At 42.5% G+C, this 14,673-nt stretch overlaps 1 protein-coding gene across 3 annotated transcripts in view; it reads left to right on the forward strand.

Moving 5' to 3' along the window:
• The window catches only part of LOC110537361 (THO complex subunit 2), a 65,888-nt gene that overhangs the window by 809 nt on the left and 50,406 nt on the right, over positions 1–14,673 (forward strand). For 2 of the 3 annotated variants that reach the window (XM_021623337.3, XM_021623338.3), the window contains exons 2-10: positions 1,851–1,906; positions 2,202–2,293; positions 2,852–2,903; positions 3,017–3,087; positions 8,591–8,712; positions 9,235–9,368; positions 9,710–9,870; positions 11,247–11,339; positions 12,855–13,004. In XM_021623337.3, coding sequence (XP_021479012.2) covers positions 1,851–1,906; positions 2,202–2,293; positions 2,852–2,903; positions 3,017–3,087; positions 8,591–8,712; positions 9,235–9,368; positions 9,710–9,870; positions 11,247–11,339; positions 12,855–13,004 — 931 coding nt within the window. Of the gene's footprint in view, positions 1–1,850; positions 1,907–2,201; positions 2,294–2,851; positions 2,904–3,016; positions 3,088–8,590; positions 8,713–9,234; positions 9,369–9,709; positions 9,871–11,246; positions 11,340–12,786; positions 13,005–14,673 lie in introns of those variants that run through there. The other variant, XM_090192176.1, reaches the window with a different exon arrangement.

Below are 14,673 nucleotides of genomic sequence, written 5' to 3' on the forward strand. Positions count from 1 at the left end.
CAGTGAGTTAGCTAACTAATACTAGTATTGCATGCATGTGCATCACAACATGCGGGTTTCGCTCACATGCACTACATGGCCAACATAATGTGGACAACGCTCCAAACTTGTCGATTCGGCTGTTTCAGCCACGCCCGTTGCTGACAGGTGTATAAAATCGAGCACACCGCCATGCAATCTCCATAGACGAACATTGTCATTAGAATTGCCTTACTGAAGAGCACATTGACTTTCAAAAGTCAGTTCCTCAAATGTCTGCCCTGCTAGAGCTGCCCTGGTCAACTGGAAGTGCTGATGTTGTGAAGTGGAAACGTCTAGGAGCAACAACGGCTCAGCCGCGAAGTGGTAGGCCACAACAGTGCAGAATGGGACCGCCGAGCGCTGAAGCTTGTAAAAAATTGTCTGTCCTCAGTTGCAACACTCACTACAGAGTTCCAAACAGCCTCTGGAAGCAATGTCAGCACAATAACTGTTCGTCGGGAGCTTCATGAAATGGGTTTTCATGGCCGTGTAGCCACACACAAGCCTAAGATCACCATGCGCAATGCCAAGGGTAGTGTGATGCTCGCCCGTCATAAGGATTCTGGAGCAATGGAAATGCTTTCTCTGGAGTGATGAATCACGCTTCACTATCTGGCAGTCCGATAGACGAATCTGGGTTTGGCGGAGGCCAGGAGAACTCTAGCTGAATGTCCGAATGTGTAGTGCCAACTGTAAAGTTTGGTGGAGGAGGAATAATGGTCTGGGGCTGTTTTCCATGGTTTGGGCTAGGCCCCTTAGTTCCAGTGAAGGGAAATCTTAATACTACAGCATACAATGACATTCTAGATGATTCTGTGCTTCCAACTTTCTGGCAACAGTTTGGGAAGGCCCTTTCCTTTTTCAGCATGATACTGCCCCCGTGCACAATTCGAGGTCCATAGAGAAATGGATTGTTGAGATCGGTGTTGAATAACTTGTCAGGAATCTGTCCAGGCCAGTCCTCGACTCCATCAAACCCTGTTAAGATAAAATGGAACGCAGACTGCAAGCGAGGCCTAATCGCCTAACATCAGTGCCTGACCTCACGTATGCTTTTGTGGCTGAATGGAAGGAAGTCCCTGCAGCAATTTCCAACATCTAGTGGAAAGCCTTCCCAGAAGAGTGGAGGCTGTTTATAGCAGCAAAGGGGGGACCAACTCTATATTAATGGCCATGATTTTAGAATGATATGTTCGACGAGCAGGTGTTCCCAGCAAGCTAATGGTACCACCACCTGACTCTTGCTACACGAAAACATTAGCTAGGTAGTTTACGTTAGCCACTTTGTCTAGAATAGCCATGCATGTATTGTCTTATGTTTTATTTTTACTTAATGCATGGTTCCCAGGCAGCTATCACAGTCTAGACATTTTCTATCAGGGACTAGTTAGCTACCCTAATAATTACCATAACTAGGCAGCTAGTGTTAACATTAGCTAGCTAGAATTGAAAACATGTCGTCATCTGAATTTGGTAGTATGGGTGTGATTTCTGCTGATTAAATAATTGGCAACAGTTGGCATTGATAATAATTTAGTCATCAAGCTCTAGTAACTGGATGTTACAGTTTTGGACTATGTTTTAAAGTGTCATAGCAAAAATGCTCAGAATGGTGTATTTAAACAGTTGCAGTGTAATATGCAAGCGTTAATATTGGGGGTTGACATAAGGCGGATTTTGCATGTCTGCAACACGTACTGTACAAATGATGTACACATACTACAGCACACTACTAACTGTTCTATGGTCATTTGGAAAACTATTTACAAGTCACTGAAAATAAACTAGATAATATATAGTAAATAATCACCTTTCCCCCTCCTTTTCAGTGTACAACTATGTAAGAATCTTGCATACAAAACAAATCATGACGGCACAATAAAAGGTAAGCTCAAAAATGAAAGTACCCATCTGTGCTCTTTGAAAGAACAGTATACATGTTAGTTTTGCAACAATTGAGTCTTTGCAAATTAAGTTAAGATATTATTCAAGGTAATTTAAGGTAATATTCATTCAATGATGGGGTCTCGCTATGTCGGGTGTCATTTATTGTTCATATAGCATCATAGTGAGCTTGTGCCTCAACAGCTCTTCGGTTGGCCGTTTGTGAAAAGGGGGTTATACTGATACATTGTATTGAGTCATTCTCTGCCTGTTTGCCTCTTCTCTTTATTCTCTAGATATACAGGCAGCTTTGTATGAACTCTGCTGGCATGTCATACAGGGGAACTTCAAGCTGGACCTTTCTGCTAGCGTCCTCTGTGACATGATGGTATGTATAGTCCTTTTGATTCCTCATTCTCTGCAATGTCTTTCATCACAGAAAATCTTCCATGCGTTAGTGCAATAATGAAATGAGGCTTTTGTGTCATAGGAGAGTCCTTTTTAGTGAAAACATTGACTAGTATCTGCCATTGAGGAGTGATGTGCATTTAGTTCTTGATTTCTGGTTATTTTTAAGAAGGAGAAAAATATACAATCCTAATCGGAGGTTCCTTTAGCAGCTGTTCAAATTGATAGAGTAATGTTACAACTCAATGAGTCTACAAGTTTTTCCTCTGTTCCCTGGAATGTGGGATTTCTGTAATGTTACGAATAGAGGCACAGACGCTATCATAAGGAACATGCAGAGAAGGTACACTTGCAGCTGCGCCATAATAAAACAGTCCTCTTCTGCCTATTCATTAATTTCAGACTGAAACAGTGTGCTTTGCTTGTGAAGAAAGCTAAACACCACTTCTGGAACATCTGTATCAGCAAACAAAAGTCAATTAGAATTTACCTTTTTTATGCCCGTTTTGAATGCGTCTGATTTCTTGTTTATTTCTAGGATCTGCGGGATGACATGCCATCCATTTTAGCAGATGTTTTCAGTATACTAGGTGGGTTTGACTTCAGTTTGGGCATATTGTGATAGTCATTTACAATTTAATGCCTAAATGTGTTGCCTAATTACAGTCATGATATTGTAATGTTTCAATTGTTATTTTGACAGACATAGAGACCAGCTCTTTAGAGGAAAAAAACAAACGTGACCATTACACCCAGCTAGTGGGAGCGTGTCTGGTAAGTGTGTTTCAAGTTACTGCGATGAGCAAAAATACATTCTCATGAGATGTCAGCTTTCACTAGGTGGCAGTATTGATCATAGAAAATTCAGCCATTGTCTGTATTTCCTACTGTAAGGCAAAAACAGTATTTGAGTGTCAAGCTTGAATTACAAACTTTTTTTTAATGCTATTGGCTCTTAATTTAGAATATTATAGTAACATTTGATTCTCTTCACAAATTATACATTTTCTGTCATTCATAACCAGGGGTGAAAGTAGGCTGGTCCGGTACGGCGTTCCGGCCAAATAAATAGTGGGGCTACACCGTACTGGTAAAACGTGAGCCTATCACAATTAACACAAAATGCCAAAAAACAATAGGCATTTACACGCATTCTGGGATATGTTTCGGGTAGCCTCTGAGAATAACATTGACTAATACACGGATACAGTGACTGAGTTCATCTGGAAGATTATAGGAGATGTTGTACCCATTGTGACTATTGAAATCTACCCAAACCAGAAACCATGGATAAATGGCAGACTGAAAGCGCGAACCACCGCATTTACCAATGGCAAGGTGACTGGGAATACACAAACGGTGTACTTCTTCCCTCCGTAAGGCAATCAAAGAGGCAAAACATCAGTACAGAGACAGTGGAGTCACAATTCAACAGCTCAGACACGAGACGTATGTGGCAGGGTCTACAGACGATCACGGACTACAAAGGGAAAACCAGCCACATTGACGACACCGTCTTGCTTCTGGACAAGCTAAACGCTCTTCGCACGCTTTGAGGATAATACAGTGCCACCGACGCGGCCCGCTACCAAGGACTGTGGACTCTCCTTCTACGTGGCCGACTTGAGTAAGACATTTAAACGTGTTAACCCTCACAAGGCTGCCGGCCCAGACTGCATCCATAGCCGCTTCCTCAGAGCATGCGCAGACCAGCTAGCTGGAGTGAATACCGACATATTCGATCTCTCCCTATCCCAGTCTGCTGTCCCCAGTTGCTTGAAGATGTCCAGCATTGTTCCTGTACCCAAGAAAGCAAAGGTAACGGAACTAAATTACTATTGCCCTGTAGCACTCACTTCTGTCATCATAAAGTGCTTTGAGAGGCTAGTTAAGGATCATATCACCTTCACCTTACCCGACACCCTAAACCCACTTCAATTTGCTTACCGCCCCAATAGATCCACAGATGATGCAATTGCCATCACACTGCACAATCCCATCTGGACAAGAGGAATACGTATGTAAGAATGATGTTCATTGACTATAGCTCAGCATTCAACACCATAGCTCGGGGCCCTGGGTCTGAACCCCGCCCTGTGCAACTTTTTGTAAAATGTATTTATCCAGGCAAGTCAGTTAAGAACAAATTCTTATTTACAATGATGGCCTAGGGACAGTGGGTTAACTACCTTGTTCTGGGGCAGAACGACAGATTTTTACCATGTCAGCTCGGGGATTCGATCCACCAACCTCTCGGTTACTGGCCCAATGCTCTTAACCACGAGGCTACCTGCCGCCCCATGTGGACTGGGTCCTGGACTTCCTGGCGGCCCGCACCCAGGTGGTGAAGGTAGGAAACAACACCTCCACTGATCCTCAACACAGGGCCCCACAAAGGTGTGTGCTTAGCCCCCTCCTGTACTCCCTGTTCACCCATGACTGCATGGCCACGCACGCCTCTCACTCAATCCTTAAGTTTACAGGTGACACAACAGTAGGAGGCCTGCTTTACCAACAATGATGAGACAGCCTACAGGGGAGGTGGTGAGGGCCCTGGGAGAGTGAGTGAGGTTATTTACCTGGCACCAATGTCAACAAAACAAAAGAGCTGATCATGGACTTCAGGAAACAGCAGAGTGAGCACCCCCCTATCCACATCGATGGGACCGCAGTGGAGAAGGTGGAAAGCTTCCAAGTTCTTCTGTGTACACATCACTGACAATCTGAAATGGTCCACCCACACAGACGGTGTGGTGAAGAAGGCTCAACAGTGCCTCTTCAACCTCAGGAAGCTAAAGAAATTTGTCTTGGCACACTGCCTGCCCTCCAGGACACCTACAGCACCCGATGTCACAGGAAGGCCAAAAAGATCATGAAGAACATCAACCACCTTAGCCACGGCCTGTTCACCCCGCTATCATCCAGAAGGCGACATCAGTACAGGTGCATCAAAGCTGGGACCGAGAGACTATCATAAAGCCACCAGACTGTTACATAGCCATCACTAGCCGGCTTCCACCCGGTTATGCATCTTGTCAATTCAGGCTACACGTGTAGGCCTTCACAGAATGTAATTACAGTACACGTAGGTGTTTTGTAACGGATGGCTCTTTCCATTCATTTGTGAGTGGATGAATGTGCGCGGGTAGCCTCCTGCGGCCCTTTGTTAAGTGATTGTCAAACAATCGGATGAAAACATCATTGACTGGTTGTTTACGCCGCATTAAAAGGCATAGACGACACGTCCATAAAGCTATGGGAAGCTTTCCCTAATGTAACTTGAATTCAATTGCCAAAATTATATAGGCTTATTAGCTTACTCCTGTCTATACAGAAATAAATAAAATCATTCAAAATGGGCAACTACACCAGAAAGTATGATTTGGCCACAGATTCGTTAGCATTGTTTATTTTTTAATTGCATAACGCACAGCAAGTACCAAATAGATGATTCAGTTGTGACTGTCAGTGAAAAGTGGAGACCCAGCCAGGCAAATTGCAATATTTAAATACAATTACAGAAAACAGTTTGGAAAGCAAATGGATGTTTCTGTAAAGAGATGGCAATGAAAAGACTCCAGTCTGTCTTTTAGATATCAAAATTCTTAACTTAAGTGAGCGAACAGTAAGTAGCCTATTTTATTGGCACCAGTGGAGAACATCAGCCATATTCCTGGGGAGTGAACATAGTGGATATCTTTATCATTGGGTCAGTAACACTTTTTTGGTTGTTTTTGGACAATAATTTCCTCCTCCAGGTTAGATAGATGTCATATTGTATTTGTGTCTCATCTTTTTTGTAGGCCTTTTTATATGGATCAGACAACATTGTTTTTATTGATCTGTCAGGTGTCAGCATTTGTCGTAATAAGATTCTGCTAATATAGTGAATTCAGAAAGTATTCCTATCCCTTGACTTTTTCCAAATGTTGTTACGTTACAGCCTTACTCTGAAATGTATTATAGTTTTTTTTTCTTTTTTCTCATCAATCTACACACTACCCCATAATAATTGCAAATTTATTTTTAAAAAATTATATATTTACTTAAGTATTGAGACCCTTTACTCAGTACTTTGTTGAAGCCCCTTTTGGCAGTGATTACAGCCTCCAGTCTTGGTTATGACACTACAAGCTTGGCACAACTTTGTGGAGTTTCTCCCATTCTTCTCTGCAGATCCTCAAGCTGTGTCAGGTTGGATGGGGAGTGTCGCTGCACAGCTATTTTCAAGTCTCTCCAAAGATGTTCGATTAGGTTAAAGTCGGGGCTCTGCCTGAACCGATGAAGGTCATTCAGAGACATGTCCCGAAGCCACTCCTGCGTTGTTTTGGCTGTGTGCTTAGGGACATTGTCCAGTTGGAAGGTGAACCTTCGCCCTAGTCTGAGGTCCTGAGCACTCTGGAGCAGGTCTCTATCAAGGATCTCTACTTTTATCCGTTCATCTTTCCCTCTGTCCTGACTGGTCTCCCAGTCCTTGCAACTGAAAAACATCCCCACAGCATGATACTGCCACCACCATGCTTCACCATGGGGATAGTGCCAGGTTTCTTCCAGACGTGACGCTTTGCATTCAGGCCAAAGTGTTCTTTCTTGGCTTCATTACGCCAGAGAATATTGTTTCTCATGGTCTGAGAGTCCTTTAGGTGACAAACGGGCTGCCTTTTACTGAGGAGTGGCTTCCATCTGGCCACTGCCATAAAGGCCTGATTGGCGGAGTGCTGCAGAGATGGTTGTCCTTCTGGACGTTTCTTCAATCTCCACAGAGGAACTCTGGAGCTCTGTCAGAGTGACCACCGGGTTCTTGGTCACCTCCCTGACCAAGGCCCTTCTCCCCCGATTGCTCAGTTTGGCCGAGGGGCCAGCTCTAGGAAGAGTCTTGGTGGTTCCAAAAGTCTTCCATTTAAGAATGAGGGGGTCCACTGTGTTTTTGGGGACTTTCAATGTTGCAGACAATTTTTGGTACCCTTCCCCAAATCTGTGCCTTGACACAATCCTGTCTACGGACAATTCCTTCGACCTCATGACTTGGTTTTTGCTCTGACATGCACTGTCAACTTTTGGACCTTTTTATATAGACAGGTGAGTGCCTTTCCAAATCATGCCCAATCAATTGAATTTACCACAGGTGGACTCCAAGTTGTAAAAACGTCTCAAGGATGATCAATGGAAACAGGATGTACCTGAGCTCTGTTTCGAGTCTCATAGCAAAGGGTCTGAATATTTATGCAAGTATGGTATTTCTGTTATTTTTAACACATTTACAAAAATGTGTAAACCTGTTTTCGCATTGTCATTATGGGGTATCGTGTGTAGATTGGATTTTTATTTAATCCATTTTAGAATAAGGCTGTAATGTTAACAAAATGTGGATAAGGGCAGGGGTCTGAATAATTTCCGGATGAATATAAAGTGTAGTAAAATTGAATGACCTGTGTTAATAAAAGGCCAACAAGACATGTATCTGATAGGCCTACTCTACACCCATTCGTGCTACATTGAAGTATATATTTTTTGACAACAGTGATGGAGTTAGTGTTAGCTTAAATAATGATTCCATTCTAATTCTCACATTCGGAATAGTAGACTAACTTACATAAGTCTGCAAATGCGAGGATGCATGGAATGCTTTATTATAAATGTGCATGTTTATGGTGAAGATGATCTTCCCCAAAGTTGAAACCCACGTGCCGTCTATGTTAAAAGGAACTGCATGTTAAGTGTTATGGCATATCTTTACTAGTCCGTGGCCCACTGAGATCATGTGAAATGAATAGGGATTCTATATGTAATTCTATGATTACACCTAGGCTATACAAAAATTAATGTGTGTGCACTTTGGTGTCCCGTACCGGTAAGAAATGTAATCTACTTTCACCCCTGTTCATAACCATATAAGATCTATTTACCTATCTTTATACAGTCTCTCCAGGAAAAATGCTTGATTTTGCTGTGGCAGTTCTGGCATTTTGCATGTCAATGTGCAGTGATTTTTGTCCAATTGTTGCAAAAATGCGCTGAGGAAAAAGGTTTGAGGCGTTGCTTGATTGAACCATATTTTCGATAAATGTGCGCTTATTGGTTTAAATTGAGCCCTGTTTTTGTACTGTGTTATGGGTCAGTTTGAGATAATGTTGCGTTAGACTTTTATGCGGGAATAGTGCAGTGATTGGTCATATTTGCAAGCCCTCCCACAATATGCTGGGAATTTTTGTGACCGTGGAATCCTGGAGGGACTGTTTATATAACACTTGTTTGTTTCATTCTGCCCTATCTTCAGTTCTTTGTGCCAGATGCCATCCTGAAGGAGAGGCTGGACCCAGAGACCCTGGAGTCCCTGGGACTCATAAAGCAAGCTCATCAGTTCAACCAGAAAATCGTTAAAATCAAGACCAAACTATTGTAAGTGGAGCGGTGACTCATTTTCATCTGTAAAAAAACAAAAATCCTGTAATGGTCAGTGTCAAAAGTCAACAATGTAATAAATTGAATGGTCTGACCAAGTAGCCAGAACTAGAGTAAGCTACTGTTATTCCCCGGTCAGGGCTGAATGTGCTGTTAACCCAAAGTTACATCTCCAACACTGGGCTATCCACCTCGCAGCCTGTGGCTGTAACATTTAATATGTGACCATTTACCCTATAGGATGTGAGCTTTGCCACGAATGCCAAATGTAATGTCAGCACAGAATGTAGAGAAATTACATCACTTTAGTTGTGTTTATATTCTGACTGTTCATGCACTACCTTGCTGCAAAACATGGTTATTCAGGCTGTATAGGGTTCTATTACCCTATAATACACCAGAAACACAATAAATGATCATTTCACTTGCATTCACGCTTGGGCCTAAAGTTTGAAGTTGTTTATCTAATGGTGAGTGGTTGGCCTCCTATGTATTGTTTTCCACTCTGCCCCCTTACAGTTACAAGCAGCAGAAATTCAACTTGCTCAGGGAAGAGAATGAGGGCTATGCCAAGCTGATCACTGAGCTGGGCCAAGACCTTTCAGGCAACATCACTAGCCACATCGTCCTAGAGAGCATCAAGTCCCTAATAGGTATGAAACCCCTAGTCTTTTTCGTCACGTTCTCCACCGCCAAGAAGCAGCGGATCCTTGTTGCACTCTTAGTCTCGCTGCATTTTCTGTGACGGGTATGTATAATTTCTGTGACCAACCAAGAAAGTAATGGAGATTCTAAGTTTGGCAGAAGTGCATTTTACAGTTTTTAAATTGAGGATTGAATTGTTGCATGGGACCTTAATATTTATATATTTTTTACTTTTAAAGACAACTCTCCATTTAGACTCCCAAATGGGGGTTACATTACATATGGCCTTATTTTGTACCCAAGTTACTCAATGTCATCTGTACACCCTTACCCCCTCTCCACCCTGCAGGATGCTTCAACCTGGACCCCAACCGCGTTCTGGACATCATCCTGGAGGTGTACGAGTGTCGCTCTGACCAAGACGAGTTCTTCCTGCCCCTCATTAAGTCCTACATGTGTGAACCCCTCACCCTCTGCCACATCCTGGGCTTCAAGTTCAAGTTCAACCAGGTGAGAGAGAGCAGACTCCCCACTGTGACTGTCTGCACTCTACAGCCTGTCTGAAACTGGCCGGATATAAACTGTACAAATTGGTGTTTGTGAGGAGCTGCCTGTCCAAGAAGCGGACAAATCCTTAACCAAATTAATAAAAAATACTTCAAGGTCTTATTGATGAACATAAGTCTTGCGCACATTCTCCCTTGACCTGCAAGAATGAGGGGAAATGGTGCAGTCAGACCTGATGTGAATATTAGTGCTGCCAGTAGGGATGTTAACGTTTAACCACAAAAAAAACGGTCATAATTTAGTGGAAATAAATTGGCTTATGTATTTCCGTTACTTGTCATGTATCTTATCACATGTGCACAGAATACAGAGCCTAGTTTGAAGACTGGAATGGTCTATCACCTGTCAGACAGCGCAAGAACAGCTCCTCAAAAAGTTGGTACTGGAGTGAATCATGCTTTTATAAGCCCAGTCAGTAAGCAACAAATAACAATTCTAAATGCAATCAGGTGCTAACTCTTTTAAAAATAGCTCTTTTTATTTTCTTAACTCGTAATTAAAGCGTGCCTCCGATTCGATGTGCGTAGAATTTAGTCAACGGTAGGTAGGGTATCAGCATGTCACCCACCACTTTACAATGTAAGCTTGTGGCAGTGTAGTTGTTATACCTTGCTTCAAAGTAGCCTAGCCAAAATCCAACCATAGAAATGGGGAGACAATTGTTCCATAAAGACTCATGCCATTAACCAGCAAGGACCCTTGTTCTATTGGTTTTCATATCCAGAGACAGAATCCTAGTCATATTAGCAACCTGTCTTAGTTGTTGCTATTAGATTCCCCTCTAAATTACTAGCTGAGATTTTCATCTCTGTCACATGTGACAGACCGCCTTGTTAGGTAGTGTCCCGCGACATACGCCTAGTTTCCTGCTCTGTTAAGAATGGTGTTTTCCCGTGAATTGCATTTTTGGAAATGTTTGAAAACAACTTTTTTTATTAGCTGCTTCATTACAGCAGTTGCATCTTCAGTAATGTGTATAGCCTTTTGACTATAAGACGATAGGCTTGCTATTCTTGCATGTTTTCATGAAGCTCTTAGGAAACATGTCCATTCCTTGTTTGTATACATAGTATTTTCTGTTGGTCGTGTCATTTTACTGTTTTGGGATTTTTTTAAAACCAAAACCGTTTAATGAGGGTTGGTCAGCCAGAAGCAAAATTGACTGAAATGTGCATCCCTAGCTGCCAGTCACTGAACTATACACTTTAGCTTCAAGTAGGGGATCAAAAGACAGCAGAGTGAATTCCCCCCCCCCCCCATATCCATTAGCTATTCCTCAGTATGTATTGAGTGTTCCTTGACTGTCCTCCTCCTCCCAGGAGCCAAATGAGGAGACCCCCACGTCACTCTACCACATCGCTGCCGCCCTCTTGCATCACAACCTTATAGAGCTGGAGGACATCTATGTGCACGTAAGCATCTCAACTCACACCTACAGAGCATTGTCTCACATAATACAGTTCCTTCTCAACTTCTTCCACATTTTGTTGTTAGAGCTGAAATTTAAAAAATAAATCACTGGCCTACACAGTACTCCATAATGTCAAAGTGGAATTGTTTTTTGAAATCTTTACAAATTAATTAAACATGAAAATCTGAAATGTCTTGAGTCAAATTACAAGTATCTGTGAGGTCCCTCATTCGAGCAGTGGATTTCAAACACCAATTCAACCACAAAGACCAGGGAGGTTTTTCAATGCCTTGCAAAGAAGGGCACCTATTAGTAGATGGTTAATAAAAAGAAGACAGTGAATTTCCCTTTGAGCATGGTGAAGTTATTAGTCTTTGGATGGTGTATCAATGCACTTGAGTAAAACAAGATACAGTCGTCCTTCCTAACTCAGTTGCCGGAGAAGAGGTAAACCGGTCAGGGATTCCACCATAAGGCTAATGGTGACTTTAAAACCGTTAGTTTAATGGCTGTGATATGAGAGAACTAAGGATGGATCAACAACATTGTAGTTAATCCACTATACTAAATATTCCAAAACATGCATCCTGTTTGCAACAAGGCATTAAAGTAAAACTGCAACAAGGCATTAAAGTAAAACTGCAAAGAAATGAACTTATGTCCTGAATACAAAGTGTTATGTTTGGTGCAACACATCACTGAGTACCAGTCTTCATCTTTTCAAGCATGGTGGTGGCTACATCATGTTATGGGTATGCTTGTCATTGACAAGAACTAGGGAGTTTTTTTATGATTAAAAATAAACAAAATAGAGCTAAGCGCTGGCAAAATCCTAGATGAAAACCTGGTTGTCTGCTTTCCAACAGCCACTGGGAGACATTAACCTTTAAGCAGAACAATAACTTAAAACACAAGGACAAATATACACTGGAGTTGCATACCAAGAAGACGGTGAATGTTCCGGAGTGGCCTATTTACTGTTTTGGCCTAGATCGGCTTGGAAATCTATGGCAAGACTTGAAAATGGCTGTCTAGCAATGATCAACAACCAATTTGACAGAGTTTGATGAATTAAAAAATAATGTGCATATATATTGTCCAGGCACGCAAAGCTCTTACACTTACCCATAAAGACTCACAGCTGTAATCACTGCCATTGACTCAGGGTATTGAATACTTATCTAATGAATGTATATTAGTTTTCTATAAATGTTTTGTTAGAATTCTTTAGCACATATTTTGTGTAGATCGTTGACAAAAAAATTACAATTAAACCCATTTTAATCCCACTTTGTAACACAACAAAATGTGGAAAAAGTAAAGGTGTGAATACTTTCTAAAGGCATATAACGCGTATGTGTATGTATGTATATAATTTTATATCAAAGATTTGACTAACATTGGTTGTCCTCAGTGCATGCCAGATTGTGCAACATGTGATCCAACAGAGAAATCTAAATGCCTGGTGCTATAAATTGTGACCTGATGTGTGACTGAGCCTGCGTTGCCCTCCCAGCTGATGCCACTGGATGCCAGCATTGTAGAGGAGCACAAGAGAGAAATCACAGAGGCCAAGCAGATCGCCCGCAAGCTCACCATGGTGGTGGTGCCCTCTGAGAAGACTGAGGACAAGGAGAGAGAGAAGGAGGAAGAGAAGAACGACAAGGTAAAGTAATCTCATGTTACACTCGCACACATTTCTACTATTTGAAATACGTCTCCACATTTGGGTAACTGTTCCACACTAAAGCACAGGTCTACTTCCACTAAGTGTCCTTCTTTAATCGCCTTGATGAAGCCCAGTCTTCCTCTGTGTGCTGTTGAAGGAAAGGGAATGTGTTAATGAGGTGTCAGTCAGTGTCTTGTCTGAGGCAGGGCTGTGCATACCACCACCGACAGACAGACAGACAGTGATTGATGGGCCAGAGGAGGTCTGTTAGAGTTAAAGCTGCAGCAGCAGCCCCCCCTCCCCCCCACACGTTAAAAGTAACGAAGAGCAACACTGAAGGCTTTTGTGAGCCATGTTTCTAAAATAAATTCCGCCTCCAGCCCAAGATCCAGATTGTCAGATTGCATCTGTCATCTGAGTGCCCGCGTCATGCTAATGCTAAATTTAGCAAATAACTGTTTCAATAATAGTTTTTCCAGTGGCTTGAACAAAAAAAAAAAATATTTCAATATTCCAGAACATGCAGCCTGTTTGCAATAAAGAACTAAAGTAAAACTGCAAAGAAATGAACTCTGTCCTCAATACATCATTGAGTACCACTCTTCATCTTTTGATGGTGGCTGCATCATCTTATGGGTATGCTTATGACTAGGGATTTTTTTAATGATAAAAATCAAACAGAGCTAAGTACAGGCAAATCCTAGAGGAGAACCTTTTTCCGTCTGTTTTCCAACACACTGGGAGACAAATTCACAAACATCTTTCAACATTAAGCTCATAGTTTGACGTAAGTGCTTTTAGTTTTTTATAAAATAGCGTGAAAAATGAGTGACATTGGATGAGCAGAATATCAGTTTGTCCTCTAGCTAGTTAACTCATCCCACACGCCGCCTCTCCCTGACAACAGTGCCTTGTTACTATGCTGTGTCAGTTGGTTGTGTCAGTCACACACATGAATTAAGTGCAGCGTCAGGTACGATGACAGATTTCTACAGTTCCTTGTTCCCATCCAGTGCTGCTGGAGAAAATTACGACTCATAGGGCCTCCCGGGTGGTGCAGTGGTCTAAGGCAGCTTTGCCACCAGAGATTCTGGGTTTGAGCCGGGCGGCGCACAATTGGCCCAGCGTCGTCCGGGTTAGGGAGAGTTTGGCCGGCAGGGATATCCTTGTCTCATCGCGCACTAGCGACTCCTGTGGCGGGCTGGGCACAGTGCACGCTGACCTGGCCTCTAGGTGTACGGTGTTTCCTCCGACACATTGGTGCTGCTGGCTTTTGGGTTGGATGTGCATTGTGTCAAGAAGCAGTGCGGCTTGGTTGTGTTGTGTTTCGGAGGACTCATGGCTCTCGACCTTCGCCTCTGCCGAGTCCGTACGGGAGTTGCAGCGATGAGACAAGACAGTAACTACTACCAATTGGATACCATGAAATTGGGAAGGAAAAGGGGGTAAAAATAATAATTTAAAAAACTATATATATATTTACAACTCATGATTTACTCACTAGTCTTTGTGTTTGCAAATCCTCCTTAACCTCTTTTTAATGGGCCTACTTTGTACTTTGTGAGATTCCTCCGTCATAAACCTAAGGACATAGCTGCTCTCAGACTAACTTCTGCTGCTGCTCCAAGCTCACCCACACACTCCGCATCTCCCCCTCTACCCTCAG

Source organism: Oncorhynchus mykiss, chromosome 12 (genome assembly GCF_057628025.1).
Source record: "Oncorhynchus mykiss isolate SJ-2025 chromosome 12, ASM5762802v1, whole genome shotgun sequence".
Classification (NCBI taxonomy): domain Eukaryota; kingdom Metazoa; phylum Chordata; class Actinopteri; order Salmoniformes; family Salmonidae; genus Oncorhynchus; species Oncorhynchus mykiss.